The sequence below is a fragment of the Herpailurus yagouaroundi genome, unplaced genomic scaffold (genome assembly GCF_014898765.1).
Source record: "Herpailurus yagouaroundi ecotype Mexico unplaced genomic scaffold, PumYag 218, whole genome shotgun sequence".
Taxonomy (NCBI): Eukaryota; Metazoa; Chordata; class Mammalia; order Carnivora; family Felidae; genus Herpailurus; species Herpailurus yagouaroundi.
Genome location: NW_024412449.1, coordinates 4,829,186 through 4,844,178, shown reverse-complemented (window position 1 = coordinate 4,844,178; position 14,993 = coordinate 4,829,186). Strand labels below are relative to the sequence as shown.

Sequence of the window (14,993 nt, the reverse complement as noted above, 5' to 3'; positions counted from 1 at the left end):
CTTTCCCTTCAAGGGATCAATTGTGTATGATTGTGGTGTGAGAAATGGTGTCAGACTGAGACAGGGTACTGCAGGCAGAGCACAAAGGATATCGTCCTACTCCTGGGGAACTGGTGTGCCAACCACATGTCCTAGTCAGGGATCAAGAGAAATTTCTCCGTGTAGTCAGCTAGTGACTTCTTCCTTATGGTACACATAACGCTTTGTTTCTATCTCTCCAAACAGAAATGCTTTGCACATATTGTCCTGCCAGCCACTCTGCCTTCTTTAGTACATCTTACTTATTGTCCCAGAATATGGCTTTTAAAATGCAGGCTGTATATGGTGCTCCTATCCACTCTTTCAGTACAGATAAATCCTAACTCCTTAATATGGATTATAAGGCTCTTTATGATCTGGCCTTCACTTCTCTCTCTTGCCTCATCTTTAGTTGTGCTCCATGCAGGGGTCACTTATCATTTTTGTCTGCCCAGTATCTGAACTCTTATGTTTAGGAAATTGCACAGTGCCTTGGTGGGGGAAGGACCTGTCTCACATCTCAGATATTGAAAAGTTCAGACACTCATGAGTGACACAGAGGATCAAAGACTGGGTCAGTGGCAGCAGTGATGGCCTCTTGTTACATTGGCAGTGATGTCTGTACTGTACTCTTACCATGCATAGTTTCAGCTGTGATCTGGACTGACTAGCCTACATCGGTAATGACTTAGTTTCAGAGCCTAGATTTTCCATCCCTTGTGATGGATCTTTGAGGTTACCCATTGTTTTTTCGATGAATTCTTTTTATGTTTAAAGGAACCCAGGGTGTTTTCTGTTATTTGCACTTACAAAATAGCCTTGAATCATACCACTCTTTAGCACCAAGTGCTCCATTCACATTAAACTTCTACAATACTTCTGAACTGACCATGGTTGTCTCCACCCCTGGGCTTTCTCACATTGTTCTACCTAGAACTCTCCTTACCCCATTCTTGAACTGTTTACATTTTGTTTTCCCCCAGTTTTATTGAGAAATAATTAACTTGCATCACAGAATAACTTTAAGCCTCACAGGATGGTTTGATTTACATATATTGTGAAATAATTACCATAATAGGTTCAGCTAACATCCATCATTTCATACACATACAATAAAAAGAAAAGAAGGAAGAAAAAAATAAAGGGGAAACATTTTCTCCTTATGGTGAGAACTCTTAGGATGTATTATATCCTTAACAACTTTTCTATGTCATACAGCAGTGTTAGCTATAGTCATTATGTTGTATATTACCTCCCTTCTACTTGTTTATTTTATAACTGGAAGTTTGTATCTTTAGACCACCTTATTCCAGTTCTCCCTCCCCCCACCACCTGCTTCTGGTAACCACAAGTCTGATCTCTTTTTCTATGAGTTTTTTTTTTTTTTTTTTAGATTCCACATACAAGTGAGATCATACAATATTTGTCTTTCTCTGACTTATTTCACTTAGCGTAGTGCCTTCAAGTTCCATCCGTGTGGTTGCAAATTGTAGGATTTCCTTATTTTTTATGGCTAAATAATATTCCATATATATATATATATGTGTGTGTGTGTGTGTGTGTGTATTACAATTTCTTTATCCATTCATCTATCAATGGATACTTAGGTTGTTTCCATGTCTGGGCTATTGAGAATAATGTTGCTGTGAACATGGGAGTACAGATATTTACCTGAGTTAGTGTTTTTGTTACCATTGGATTATTATTATGTATATTATAATATATATATTATTATATTTCCAGAAGTGGAATTGCTGGATTGTATGGCAGTCCTATTTTTAATTTTTTGAGGATCCTGCATATGGTTTTCCATAGTGACTATAAACTGACTTTTAATGATCCTTTGAATTCCACTCTGTTGTCATGTTATTTTTTCTGCAAATCTTCCCCTAGTTCTTAAGATGGGTTAGTTCCTCAGTGTTCCCACAGAACCCTCTGCTTATTTCTATTATAGTATTTATCACACTGTATTGTAATTGTCTTGGCATTCCTTGGAGACATGGGCTACTACTACATTAAGTATCTTTGCATTGTCTCTGGCAGATCATAATTACTTTCTAAATTTTATCTTTTGAATGAGTGAAAAACTATTGAATTACACATGGTGTTATATTAGAATTTGTCTATTTGCATATCTGTTTTCCCTAATAAACTGTGAATATTTTGTGAGCAGAGACCAAGTTCTTCTTCATCTTTATATCCTTAATTTGTAACATAGCACTTGGCTTATAGTAGATCCTGAGGGAATGTTGATTGCATGATTGAATGACTGAAGGGCAGACTGTCTTTTTAGAATTTCAGTTTAAGTTTTTTCCAAAAAAAATATCTTCTTTGACTATATGGGTAAAGATGAGATATCAGTATGTGGCTCATACTGAGTAATTGACACTCTCCACTCCTCTGTACCAGGGTTGGTAGTTTTATTTAGAAGATAGTGTGTACGTGTGAAAAAATAACTATTCAACAAGCTAGTATTTTATGTGCCAAGTGAGTGATATGGGCAGATAGATATTGCTTTAGTGTCAGGCTAACTATAACATTCTTAATTGGGCCTTTGAAAGTGTGGTACACAAGCAAATGAAATTAGAAAATGTCAGGGCGCCTGGGTGGCTCAGTTGGTTAAGCGGCTGACTTCGGCTCAGGTCATGATCTCGCAGTCTGTGAGTTCTAGCCCCGCATCAGGCTCTGTGCTGACAGCTCAGAGCCTGGAGCCTGCTTCAGATAGATTCTGTGTCTCCCTCTCTCTGACCCTCCCCTGTTCATGCTGTGTCTCTCCCTGTCTCAAAAATAAATAAACATTAAAAAAAAAAATAGAAAATGTCTATTCATCAATTGGATTATTAGTTAATTGGATTGATTAGAATGGAAGCCTGTATCTGTTTTACTTGGCTTATATTCTGCTTATTTTGGAATTTTTCCTCCTTCATTGGATATTTTTCATTGAAATTTAACTCATTCTTTTTTAGGTCCAAGACAACTTTGACAAGATTGAGTTCAATAGGATGTGTTGGACCCTCTGTGTCAAAAAAAACCTCACCAAGAGCCCCTTGCTCATTACAGAAGAAGATGCATTTAAAGTATGGGTTATTTTCAACTTTTTATCTGAGGACAAGTATCCATTAATTATTGTGCCAGAAGAGGTAAGGTGTGGCTCTGGGAAGTTCTTACATGGCCATCATAGCATTTAATAGATCTAGCTTGGAAGTATCGTTTTAATTCAAATTGTGTAGATACAAGGGAGATCTTGGACTAGTGTTTTTGGACCAGAGGCAAAACAGCTTGAATCCAAGAAAGTCCAAGACTTAGTGATTTGGGGTCATGTAATAACCCCTGGAGATTTGTAGATAGGGTGGGACTTTTCCTCTCCAAATTGCTATAGTTATGAATGAATCCATCCTCATATCCAAAGAATTTTTATTCAGTACAAGTCACAACATAATTTTTTGTTTCCTTACATATTGGCAAACTAGTATGGCATTTTAGGAAAGCAGGACAAATTGGCTGAGTGATATTATCTGGGAAACACATAGGATCCACAATGTTGTTCTCAAGGCTGTTTTTATGTGAGGAAATACTGTTCTTGTTTCAAAGTCCAGGATGGTGACTTTTTATTGTTCTTTCCAAAGTAAATGAAAAAGAATATTTTGCTTGTTCTGTTCTGACTTATTTTCCCTAGCTTCCAAAGGAAAAAAAAATACAGGAGTAAGATTTCTGTGCTATCTTACTGCCTTAAAAAATTATATATGTAATACATGCTTATTGCAGTAATAAATATAAAAAGACTAATATGAAGAATTACAATTAGCTATAGTTCTCCCCTAAAAAAAACACAAAAACAAAACAACAACCTGTCATTCCTTAACTTTTGACAAATTATTTAACCTCTTGAGATTTAATTTCCTATCTATAAAATAGTGCTGGGACACCTGGGTGGCTTGGTTGGTTAAGCGTCTGACTCTTGATTTCGTCTCAGGTCATGATCTCACAATTCATGATATTGAGCCCTGCATGGGGTTCTTTGCTGACGGCACAGAGCCTGCTTGGTATTCTTTCCCCCTCTCTCTCTGCCCATCCCCTGCTTTCTCTCAAAAACAAAACAAAACAAAAATTAAAAACCTTTAAAAAATAAAATAGGGCTAAATAGAGGTTCTGCATTTAAAGGACTTAGCTCAATATCTGGTATGTAATAGGTACTCAGTAAATGTGTTAACTCCTATGACCACTATTATTGCATTTTTGCACGTAAGTCTGTTTATTTCCTTAGAACAGATTTCCAACAGTGGAACTCTGAGTCCTAAAAAACACACTTAAAAAAAATTTTTTTTAATGTCTATTTTTGAGAGAGGGAGACACAAAATCCGAAGCAGGCTCTAGGCTCTGAGCTGTCAGCACAGAGCCTGACGTGAGACTCGAACTCACGAACTACGCGATCATGACAGCCAAAGTTGGATGCTTACCCAACTGAATCACCCAGGCACCCCCAAAACACACTTTCAAGGTATTTGATGAACAGGTAGAATTACCCTTTGGAAAGGTTGTACCAATTTAGATAGCTATCAGCAGTGATTGAGGCCTATTGTTACCCATCCTGCCAATACAGAGTCTAGTCTGTGATTTCTGTGATTCATGTTCATGTTAGGAAAATCTGTTTAAAAGTGCACACTACAAAATTTTATTTAAAGCCAGCAAGCATTTATTGACTGCCAACAATAGGCAAGGCACCAAGAGTAATGCAAAGTGCAAAAGATTACTTCCTGGCTTCAAGGAGTTTGTAGTCTGCTCAAGGAAAAAAATAAGTCAAATGTAATTTAAAGCAAAATAGACTACCTGTTACAAGAGAGATGCAAAGGGCATACAAATACAAAGGGATAGATTTATTCTAGGTTGGGGGAAGTAAGGGAATCAAGGAAAGATTTTTAACAGACAATGTAGTAGTTAAAAGTAAGGTCTTAAATTTTTTCCATAAAGGGCCAAAAAATAAATATTTGAGGGTTTGTGGCCCTTTAGGCCATCCTGTCTCTGTTGCAGCTACTTAAATCTGCTGTTATGGCATGAAAGCAGCCACAGACACTATGTTGGACTAGTGCTGGACTTTGAAATGTGAATTTTGTATGATGTTCATGGATCATGAAAAAATTTTTTTTTCCTCCCAACTACTTAAAAATGCAGGAAATGGTCTTAGATCATGGATGTATACAAACATGCCATGAGCCAGATTTGGCTGCTGGGCTAGAGTTGACTTGTGGACTGGCTTTTGCTGTTCCCTGGTTAAGGGCAGGGGTCTGGAGTCAGATTTCCTGGATTTGACTTCTAGCTCTATCACTGTTCACTAGCTCTATGACTTTGGGCAATATACTTCATTTGTTTTTGCTTCAGTTTCCTCAACTATAAAATAAGACTAATGCTAGTATCTACCTCTTACTCTTCTTATGAAGATCAGATGAGGAGAATGCCTGGCCCTGAAAGTGCTCATTTAGTATTAGCTCTTAAGTTTATGGGGAAATTAGCACTTGTGCTGGGCCTTAAAAGATGGGAAGAATTTTGATTAATGGAGAAGAATTCTGGGTGGAAGAAACAGTGGGCAAAATTATATGAGTGAACAAAATATAAAAGCAAAGGGCATGTTCTTTTTTTTTTTTTTTTTTAAATGTTTATTTTTGAGAGAGAGAGACAGAGTGTGAGTGGAGCAGGGGCAGAGAGAGAGGGAGACACAGAATCCAAAGCATGCTCCAGGCTCTGAGCTGTCAAGCACAGAGCCCAGTGCGGGGCTTGGACTCACAAACCGTGAGATCACGACCTAAGCCGAAGTCAGTTGCTTAACTGACTGAGCCACCCAGGCACCCCCAAAAAGGAATTTTTAAAAAGGATATTGGGTAGCTCACCGAATTGTCATGATGGCTGAGACCAGGTTTGAATGCTATCATTCTGGAACTATCCTGGTCACTCCAGTGAGGAACCACAAGGAAAAGCTGCTGCCACCAGGGGGTGGGTATTGTACTTATGCCATGGAAAACCTCTGGCCCTGCACATTTGGTGCAGCCCAGGAACTCTGATCTTCTTGCAACTGTTTTTGCTACCAGAGAGAATTCTCTGTGCCCAGTTTTCAGTTCATAGTCATAGGATAACACATGTAATTGTTATGGCCTATGTCAGGTACCATGAGATAGTTGCAAAGGAGTCCTGGAAAGGGTCCATTTGCATTTTTATTGTCTGTATTGGGAGGTAGGGAATTGCCTAGATGTAAGAAGGGGGTTCGATGCTAGGCAGTCAAAAAGAATGACACATGCCCTGTCTAACTGGAATATGCTAGAAGGAAGAAGAATGGTGGTAGATGAGGCTAGAAGGAGTTTTGACTTTATCCTGTAGGCAATGGGGAGCTGTGAGCCACTGATGATTTTTTAAAATATTTATTTATTTTGAGAGAGAGAGAGAGAGTGGGGCAAGAGCAGAGAGAGAGGGAGAGAGAGAACCCCAAGTGGGCTCTACAGTCAGCGCAGAGCCTGATATGGGGCTTGATCCTACAACCGTGGTGAGATCATGACCTGAGCCTAAATCATGAGTTAGATGTTTAACTGACAGAGTCACCCAGGCACCCTGAGCCACTGATGATTTTTAAGCAGGAGAGTGTCAAATAAATAGATGAAATATGGAGAGATGTGAGATGGGAAGTTGAGAGAAGGTAAGTGGCATATGGGGACCGAAGTATAGTGATGTTAGTGAGAATGGAAAAGAAGATCAGATGGGAAGGACCTAGAGGTGACAGGACTAAAAGTTCATAGTGCCTGGTGTAGGCCTATAGGCAGGTTTCAGGCCTGGGCAATCGGGAGGTAATAGAGTGTAGTTGTTTAAAGCATGATCTTTGAGGGGCGCCTGGGTGGCGCAGTCGGTTAAGCGTCCGACTTCAGCCAGGTCATGATCTCGCGGTCCGTGAGTTCGAGCCCTGCGTTGGGCTCTGGGCTGATGGCTCAGAGCCTGGAGCCTGTTTCCGATTCTGTGTCTCCCCCTCTCTCTGCCCCTCCCCTGTTCATGCTCTGTCTCTCTCTGTCCCAAAAATAAAATAAAACGTTGAAAAAAAAATTAAAAAAAAAAAATAAAGCATGATCTTTGAAATCAGACTGCCTGCTTTAAATCCTGACTGTACCACATTTTAACTATGTGACTTTGAAGAGATTAATTCATCTCTTTGTCTGGGTTTCCCCATCTGTAAAATGGGGACAGCTACTTCATTCATTGGACTCTTGTTAGGACTAAAATAGTTGATATATGTGAAGCATTTAACATAATGTCTGGCCCCATGATGAGTGCTCACTAAATAGTGTCTATGTGTGAATGACAGGATGATGAATAAGTTGGAGATATGGTGTCTGAGGATGGGTTGGGTACATTGGTATTTTAAGTGGGACATACTTGTGGAGCTGTCCTGTATTCAACTGGAATTACACTTTTAGAGTTTGTGAGAAGTTAGGGCTGGAGACAGAGATGGGGAAGCTATGGGAGTAGATTAGATCAAGGAGGAAGAAACCACTGTGGGAGAAGTGAGGGCTTAGGACGGAACCTTGGGACTGTTTCTGTAACAGGAAGAGGAAGTAGTTTTGGTACAGGAAGCTGAATTGAATAGTCTATAAGGTAGGAGGAAAACTGGGAGAGTATTGAGTCATGAGTGCCATAGAAAGAAAAAGTTCTAAGAAGCAGAAAAGTAGTTACTAGCATTAGATGCTACAGAAAAATTAGAGGGTGATACGTGAGAAGTTGCCCTTGGATTTACCAATTAGGTGGTCATTGGAAATCAAGTAGAACACAGTTTTATGTAGTGGTGGGAACAGTTTTTTAGTGCTTAGTAACAATAATGATGTGATAGTGTGTCAATGTTAAAGGGGATATGAAGTGGGGCGCCTGGGTGGCTCAGTCGGTTAAGCGTCTGACTTCAGCTCAGGTTAGGATCTTGTGGTCCGTGAGTTCGAGCCCTGCGTCGGGCTCTGGGCTGATGGCTTGGAGCCTGGAGCCTACTTCCGATTCTGTGTCTCCCTCTCTCTCTGCCCCTCCCCCGTTCATGCTCTTTCTCTCTCTGTCTCAAAAATAAATAAACATTAAAAAAAAAGGGGGGATATGAAGAATAAAATGTGTTGTGGAGTCTTGTCCATGAAAATTGTCTAGCTTAATACAGAGACATATAGAAGGAGTGGAATATTGATAGGTGTTGAAAAAGATGTATTGATGGTATTTAAAAGTAAAAAAAAAATTTTTTTTTAATGTTTATTTTTAAGAGACAGAGAGAGACAGATCATGAGCAGGAGAGGGGCAGAGAGAGAGGGGGACACAGAATCTGAAGAAGTCTCTAGGTTCTGAGCTGTCAGCAGAGCCCAACGCGGGACGTGAACTCACAAACTGTGAGGTCATGACCTGAACTGAAGTTGGACGCTCAACTGACCCAGGCGCCCAGGCACCCTAAAAAAAATTAAAAAAAATTTTTTTTAACATTTATTTTTTATTTTTGAGGGACAGAGACAGAGCGTGAGCAGGGGAGGGGCAGAGAGAGTGAGACACAGAATCTGAAGCAGGCTCCAGGCTCTGAGCTGTCAGCACGAGCCCAATATGGGGCTCGAACCCACGAACTGTGAGATCGTGACCTGAAGTCAGACGCTTAACAGACTGAGCCACCCAGAAGCCCCTAAAAAATGTTTTTGATGTTTATTTTTGAGAGAGAAAGCGACAGAATGTGAGTGGGGGAGGGACCGAGAGAGGGAGACACAGCATCTGAAGCAGGCTTCAGGCTCTGAGCTGTCATCACAAAGCCCTACACGGGCCTTGAACTCATGAACTGTGAAATCGTGACCCGAGCCGAAGTTGGATGCTTAACCAACTGGGCCACCCAGGTACCCTCTGGTGGTATTTTAAAAACCTAGCTGTTGCTTGGAAGAATTATGCTAATAAAATCTCCAGTGTTGTCTTTTAAAACATTTTGTAGTTACGCTTAGTGTTCTAAGTTTATTTGTGTTTTCTTTGGAATTGGAGGTGGAGTGGGTCTCTTACCTGTGATGTTTGGGCTCTTACCATCACTAAAATATTCATGGTAGACTTGAAATTGATCTTGTCCTGATTTCAGCGTTAGAAATTTCCTTAGTAACTAAGGAAACTTACCTTGTTCCTCAAGGGGGCACTTGCTTGATATGGAGGACTTGTCATTGGCTTTAAATCATTGTTGAGCCATGGGCTATGAAGGGAGCCGGTCAGCACTAGCTTCCTGATTGCTCTGCCTAAGAAACTGCTCCAGGTGGCCTGAAGAACTGGGGCCCACATGAGCCTTGAGGTGTACCATGACTGTATCCACTTCTGTACTCTAGAGCCCCGCCAAGGCTCTGCGGGCTGTTAGGAATGTCTTTGGTTGTGTTTCTTCTAAACAAATTAATCTCATTCCAGAAGGAAATAGCCTCTGTTTAGAATAGCGAGGCAGCATACCTTGTCATGTTATTATTTGGACTTATTACTCTGTTTTGACATCTTTAACTCTCTCAGCATTTCTTCTGCTTAGATTTAGAATTAGAGTTAGTTTTATAGATCCTTTCTCTGTGGCCAGAAGTACTTATGTGGAGAAAGAATCATCAGGACAGATTTATGTGGAATTGCTTTGCCTGGCTGCTGAACCAGCCTCCTGTTAAAATATGGCTATGTATTTATTAAGCTCTTAGCACAACTCCTGTCCTTGGATGAAGCACTGTAAACTCAAGATCACACTATTTTATGGAAAATACTAGAGTCATAATAATATTTCTTAAGGTAGTCATTCTCTGGTACATTTTGTTTCCTTCCTAAATACTTTAATAACATTAAAAAAGCCCCATATTTTGAGCTAGTTATAGACTTAGAGGTTTTAGTAAAATTTAATGTAAAGATAGATAAATTTTAAAAATAAATTTTTTTTTTATTAAAAAAAATTTTTTTTTCAACGTTTATTTATTTTTGGGACAGAGAGAGACAGCATGAACGGGGGAGGGGCAGAGAGAGAGGGAGACACAGAATTGGAAACAGCCTCCAGGCTCTGAGCCATCAGCCCAGAGCCCGACGCGGGGCTCGAACTCACGGACCGTGAGATCGTGACCTGGCTGAAGTCGGATGCTTAACCGACTGCGCCACCCAGGCGCCCCTAAAAATAAATTTTGAAGTGTAATGTCTTAATTTGTCATGAGTGCATATATGAGTTTAATTTGTAATTTTACCAACAGTTTTTAGGTTTTATAAGTTTAAGGTAATTTTTATGTTTTCAGTCATCCATCTACCATAATGATTATTTGTATTTTGTTTGAGTCCAGAATGTTTTTAACTGAGATTTTATTCTCTAGTTTTGATTAATGCTATATAAGATATAAGTAACAGTGGTAGTTATATGAGTAACATAAGTGGTATAAATGTTTGATTTTGATTCAGTTTCCCATGACCCAGAAAGTAGTATCAAAAATATTAAATAAATGTTAAGTGACTTACACCATGCATAATTCAAGAAATAGTATGTTCCCATTTAAGATGGTTCCTTAATTTTTGTCAAGCGATATTCCTGGAAATGTGTGTCTGTATAGTTTTTTTCATTAGCATTCATTTTCCGCAGAGCCAAGAACAAAACAGGATGTGTCTGTTGTGGACTTATTTGGAAGAATTGCTTTGATGCAATTAAATATCAAAACTGAAATAGTTTTAAGAGATCCTTAGTGAATGAAATAAAACCTAAATTGTTGTTAAACCAGTAAAGGCCCTTTTTTAATGATGACAGGGAAAGAACTTTTAACAACATGATTTTTGGAGCCAAAGGCCTTGAAAATCACATGCAGCTTGAAAGTTTATTCTTTTGTTATTTTTGGTGAAACTTGCTTGGAAGGAGGAAGTAAGCTGCTTCCTGAAACTGAATGAGCTTTTAGAATTGATGCAGGCCACTCGAGACTAACACGGCAGCACGTGATTTATTATTTAGTGTAATTGAATAGTTGAGAGTGGGAATGTTTGTCTCTTCCTGGCCCAATATAATGAATTAAGAGATCCTTAAATTATTTGGTAATGATAAGTATATGATTGTGTTGAAAGTCAGCAGGAAATAAGTCTAGATTATTTGGGACAATCACTGGGAATGCTGAGCAGTTGCTGGGTGCGGATGACAAACTCAGGAGGGTTTGGGAGTGCGCACCTTCATAAAGGTTTAGGATGAACCAAGGAAGCTGCCTCTAGAGCTGAGTTTGCTACTAACAGGTACTCTCAGTTACTAACATTATTAAAGACCATTGGATATACAAGAGAAACTGAAGCTTGGAGTGGGAGGGACTTGGGTATATTCACAGTGGATGTATATTCACAGTAGATGAAGAAAAGCTAAGGCTGTTTCCCGATTTATAGTATGAATGGTCAGTCCAATGCACCATTTTGTCATACCTATCCACGTGACCATATACATATGCTTCTGTTGGCCTTACTACTAACACTTCTACTTGTGCTTGTACTGCCTTTATCCCACCTTGTGATCAGACAGCATGGGCCCTTCTTTTTACTGCATTAGGGAGATTGAACTTCTGTACATGTTAATGCCTCTAAGTTATTTTACTTTGGGCAGTTATTCATCTTAATGTCCTTTTTAACTTTCTTTTTCTCTCTTGTCTCTCTTTAGTCTCTTCTTGTCTTTAATCTTTTTTCCTTTTCTTTTTTGGTACATTCTGTCCTTTTTTCCTCTTTCTCTCTCATCTTTACCATTTTCTTTCTCCTCCACTGACTATCCCTGTTACTATGTCTTTTTTTTTTTTCTTTAAAGATTTTATTTTTAAGTAATCTCTACACCCAAGTTGGGGCTTGAATTTACAACTTCAAGATTAAAAGTTACATGCTGTAATTACTGAACCAGCTAGGCACAAATGAAATTTTTTTTTTTCATTTTTATTTAAAGTTTATTTATTTATTTTGAGAGAGTGAGCAAGCACGTGAGAGCATGCACAAGAATAGGGGAGGAACAGAGAGAGAGAGAGAGAAAGGGGAGAGAGAATCCCAAGCAGGCTCTGTGCTATCAGTGCTGAGCCCTCCGAGGGGCTCAATCTCACAATCTGTGAGATCGTGACCTGAGCCAAAGTTAAGCATCTGATGTTCAACCAACTGAGACACATTCATTCAGTGGAGACATGCAGGCATCCTATGTTTTTGTTTTTTGAAGTAAGCTCTATGCCCAGCATGGGGCTTGAACTCACAACCCTGATACAAGGAGTCACATGCTCTACCAGCTGAGCCAGTCAGGTGGCCTGATCCTTGTTACTTGTTCTTCTTCTTTTTTTTTTAAATCTTTTTAATGTTTATTTACTCTTGAGAGAGAGACAGAATGCGAGTGGGGGAGGGGCAGAGAGAGAGGGAGACACAGAATCCGAAGCAGGCTCCAGGCACCAAGCTGTCAGCACAGAGCCTGACGTGGGATTTGAACTCACAAACCGTGAGATCATGACCTGAGGTAAAGTCAAACCCTTAAGTGACTGAGCCACCCAGGCACCCCTGATCCTTGTTACTTCTATTTAAAAACCAAGAAAATAATAATATCTGATAAACTTAACAGTAGATGTTATATCTCCAACAAGGGAAAGGAAAGACCTAAGTGTGTTTTTCTCCAACAAGTAAATATTTGTTGACTACTTACTATATACTTGATTTAGGAGATTAGATAATTTCCATATTAGAAGACTTTATAGTGTCTCATCAAATTTAATTACTAGAACTCTTGATATTTTTTGACTTTGTGATATTTTGTGGATGTACATTTCTTTGCAAGCATGTTTTTGCTATTGTTGGCATTCTTTTTCTGCTAAAATATGTTATTTCACAAACAGCTTTATAACCAAATTAGTAGAAGTGCAAAGGAGAGAAAGAAAAATTAACTCACAATCTTATCTGTAACAAGTTAGACTTACTATTTCTGTGTTTTCCTCTAGTATTTGTCAAAATATTTACAGAGTCTTTATGCAGGGAAATTATAGGTAAATTTAATTGAGCATTCTTTTATTTATTTTTACATTTTTATTTTTTTGGTATTATTATTTTTATTAGAGAGAGAATTTTTTTTTTAATGTTTATTTTTTTTAGAGGGGTGGGGAGGAGCAAACAGAGGGGGACAGAGGATTCAAAGCAGGTTTGGTGTTGACAGCATAGAGCCTGATTTCAGGATTCGAATTCACAAACCATGATATCATTACCTGAACTGAAGTTGGACACTTAACCAGCTGAGCCACCCAGGAATCCTGAGAGGGGGGTGGGGGAAGAGGATGAATGAATGAATGAATGAATCTTAAGCAGTCTCCATGCTCAGTCAGAGCCCAATGTGGGGCTTAATCCCAAGACCCTGCGATTATGACTCGAGCCAAAGCCAAGAGTTGGATGCTTAACTGACTGAGCCACCCAGGTGCCTCTCTCAAATGTAATTTTAGCAATCCCTGTCAAAATAACATCAGCATTCTTCACAGAGGTAGAACAAACAATCCTAAAATTTGTATAGAACCAGCAAAGACCCCAAATAGCCAAAGCAATCTTGAAAAAGAAAACCAAAGCTGGAGGCATCACAGTTCTGTACTTCAAGCTGTATGACAAAACTGTAATCATCAAGACAGTATAGTACTGGCACAAGAACAAACACATAGATCAAAGGAATAGAACAGAGAACCCAGAAATGGACCCACAAACATATGGCCAACTAATCTTTGACAAAGCAGGAAAGAATATCCAAAGGGAAAAAGACAGTCTCATCAACACATGGTGCTGGGAAAACTGGACAGCAACATGCAGAAGAATGAACCTGACTGCTTTCTTACACCAGACACAAAAATAAACTCAATGTATGAAAGACCTAAACATAACACAGGAAGCCATCAAAATCCTAGAGGAGAAAACAGGCAACAACTTCTTTGACTTTGGCTGCAGCAACTTCTTACCTTTCATGTCTCCAAAGGCAAGAGAAACAAAAGCAAAAATTAACTATTGGGACTTCATTAAGGTAAAAAGCTTCTGCACAGCAAAGGAAACAATCAGCAAAACTAAAAGGCAACTGACAGAATGGGAGAAGATATTTGCAAATGACATTGGAGAAAGGGTTAGTATCCAAAATTTATAAAGAACTTATTGAACTCAACACCCAAAAAACCAATAATCCAGTGAAGAAATGGGCAGAAGACATGAATAGACACTTATCCAAAGTCGACATCCGGATGGCTAACAGACACATGAAAAAATGCTCAACATCACGTATCATCAGGGAAATACAAATCAAAACCACAGTGAGATTCCACCTCACACCTGTCAGAATGGCTAAAATTAGCAACTCAGGCAATGACAGATGTTGGCAAGGTTGCGGAGAAAGAGGAACCCTTTTGCAGTGCTGGTGGGAATGCAAACTGGTGCAGCTGTTCTGGAAAACAATTTGGAGATTCCTCAAAAACTTAAAAATAGAACTACCCTACAACCCAGCAATTGCACTACTAGGTATTTAACCAAACGACACAGGAGTGCTGATTTGAAGGGGCACATGTACCCCAATGTTTATAGCAGCACTATCAACAATAGCCAAAGTATGGAAAGAGCCCAAATGTCCATCGACTGATGAATGGATAAAGAAGATGTGGTATATATACACAATGGATGATTATGTGGTGATCAAAAAGAATGGAATCTTGCCATTTGCAACAATGTGGATGGAACTAGAATGTGTAAGTCAGAGAAAGACAAATACCATATGATTTCATTCATATGTGGGATTTAAGATACAAAACAGATGAACATAAGGGAAGGGAAGCAAAAATAATATAAAAACAGGGGGAGACAAACCATAAGAGACTCTTGAATACAGAGAACAAATTGAGGGTTGCTGGTGGGGTGTTGGCTGGTGGGGGGAGAGCTAAATGGGTGAGGGGCATTAAGGAGGATGCTTGTTGGGATGAGCACTGGGTGTTAAATGTAAGTGATGAATCACTGAATTC

General features: G+C 39.2%; 1 protein-coding gene and 1 long non-coding RNA gene across 3 annotated transcripts in view; both read left to right on the top strand.

Moving 5' to 3' along the window:
- SWAP70 (switching B cell complex subunit SWAP70) overlaps window positions 1–14,993 on the top strand; it is a 78,621-nt gene that overhangs the window by 37,000 nt on the left and 26,628 nt on the right. For both annotated transcript variants that reach the window (XM_040456910.1, XM_040456909.1), the window contains exon 3: window positions 2,985–3,158. In XM_040456910.1, coding sequence (XP_040312844.1) covers window positions 2,985–3,158 — 174 coding nt within the window. The remainder of the gene's footprint in view (window positions 1–2,984; window positions 3,159–14,993) is intronic.
- Window positions 4,410–13,599, top strand: LOC121018238 (uncharacterized). The gene is made up of 3 exons (XR_005785099.1): window positions 4,410–5,092; window positions 13,157–13,161; window positions 13,587–13,599. It is a non-coding gene; the product is annotated as an uncharacterized LOC121018238 (long non-coding RNA).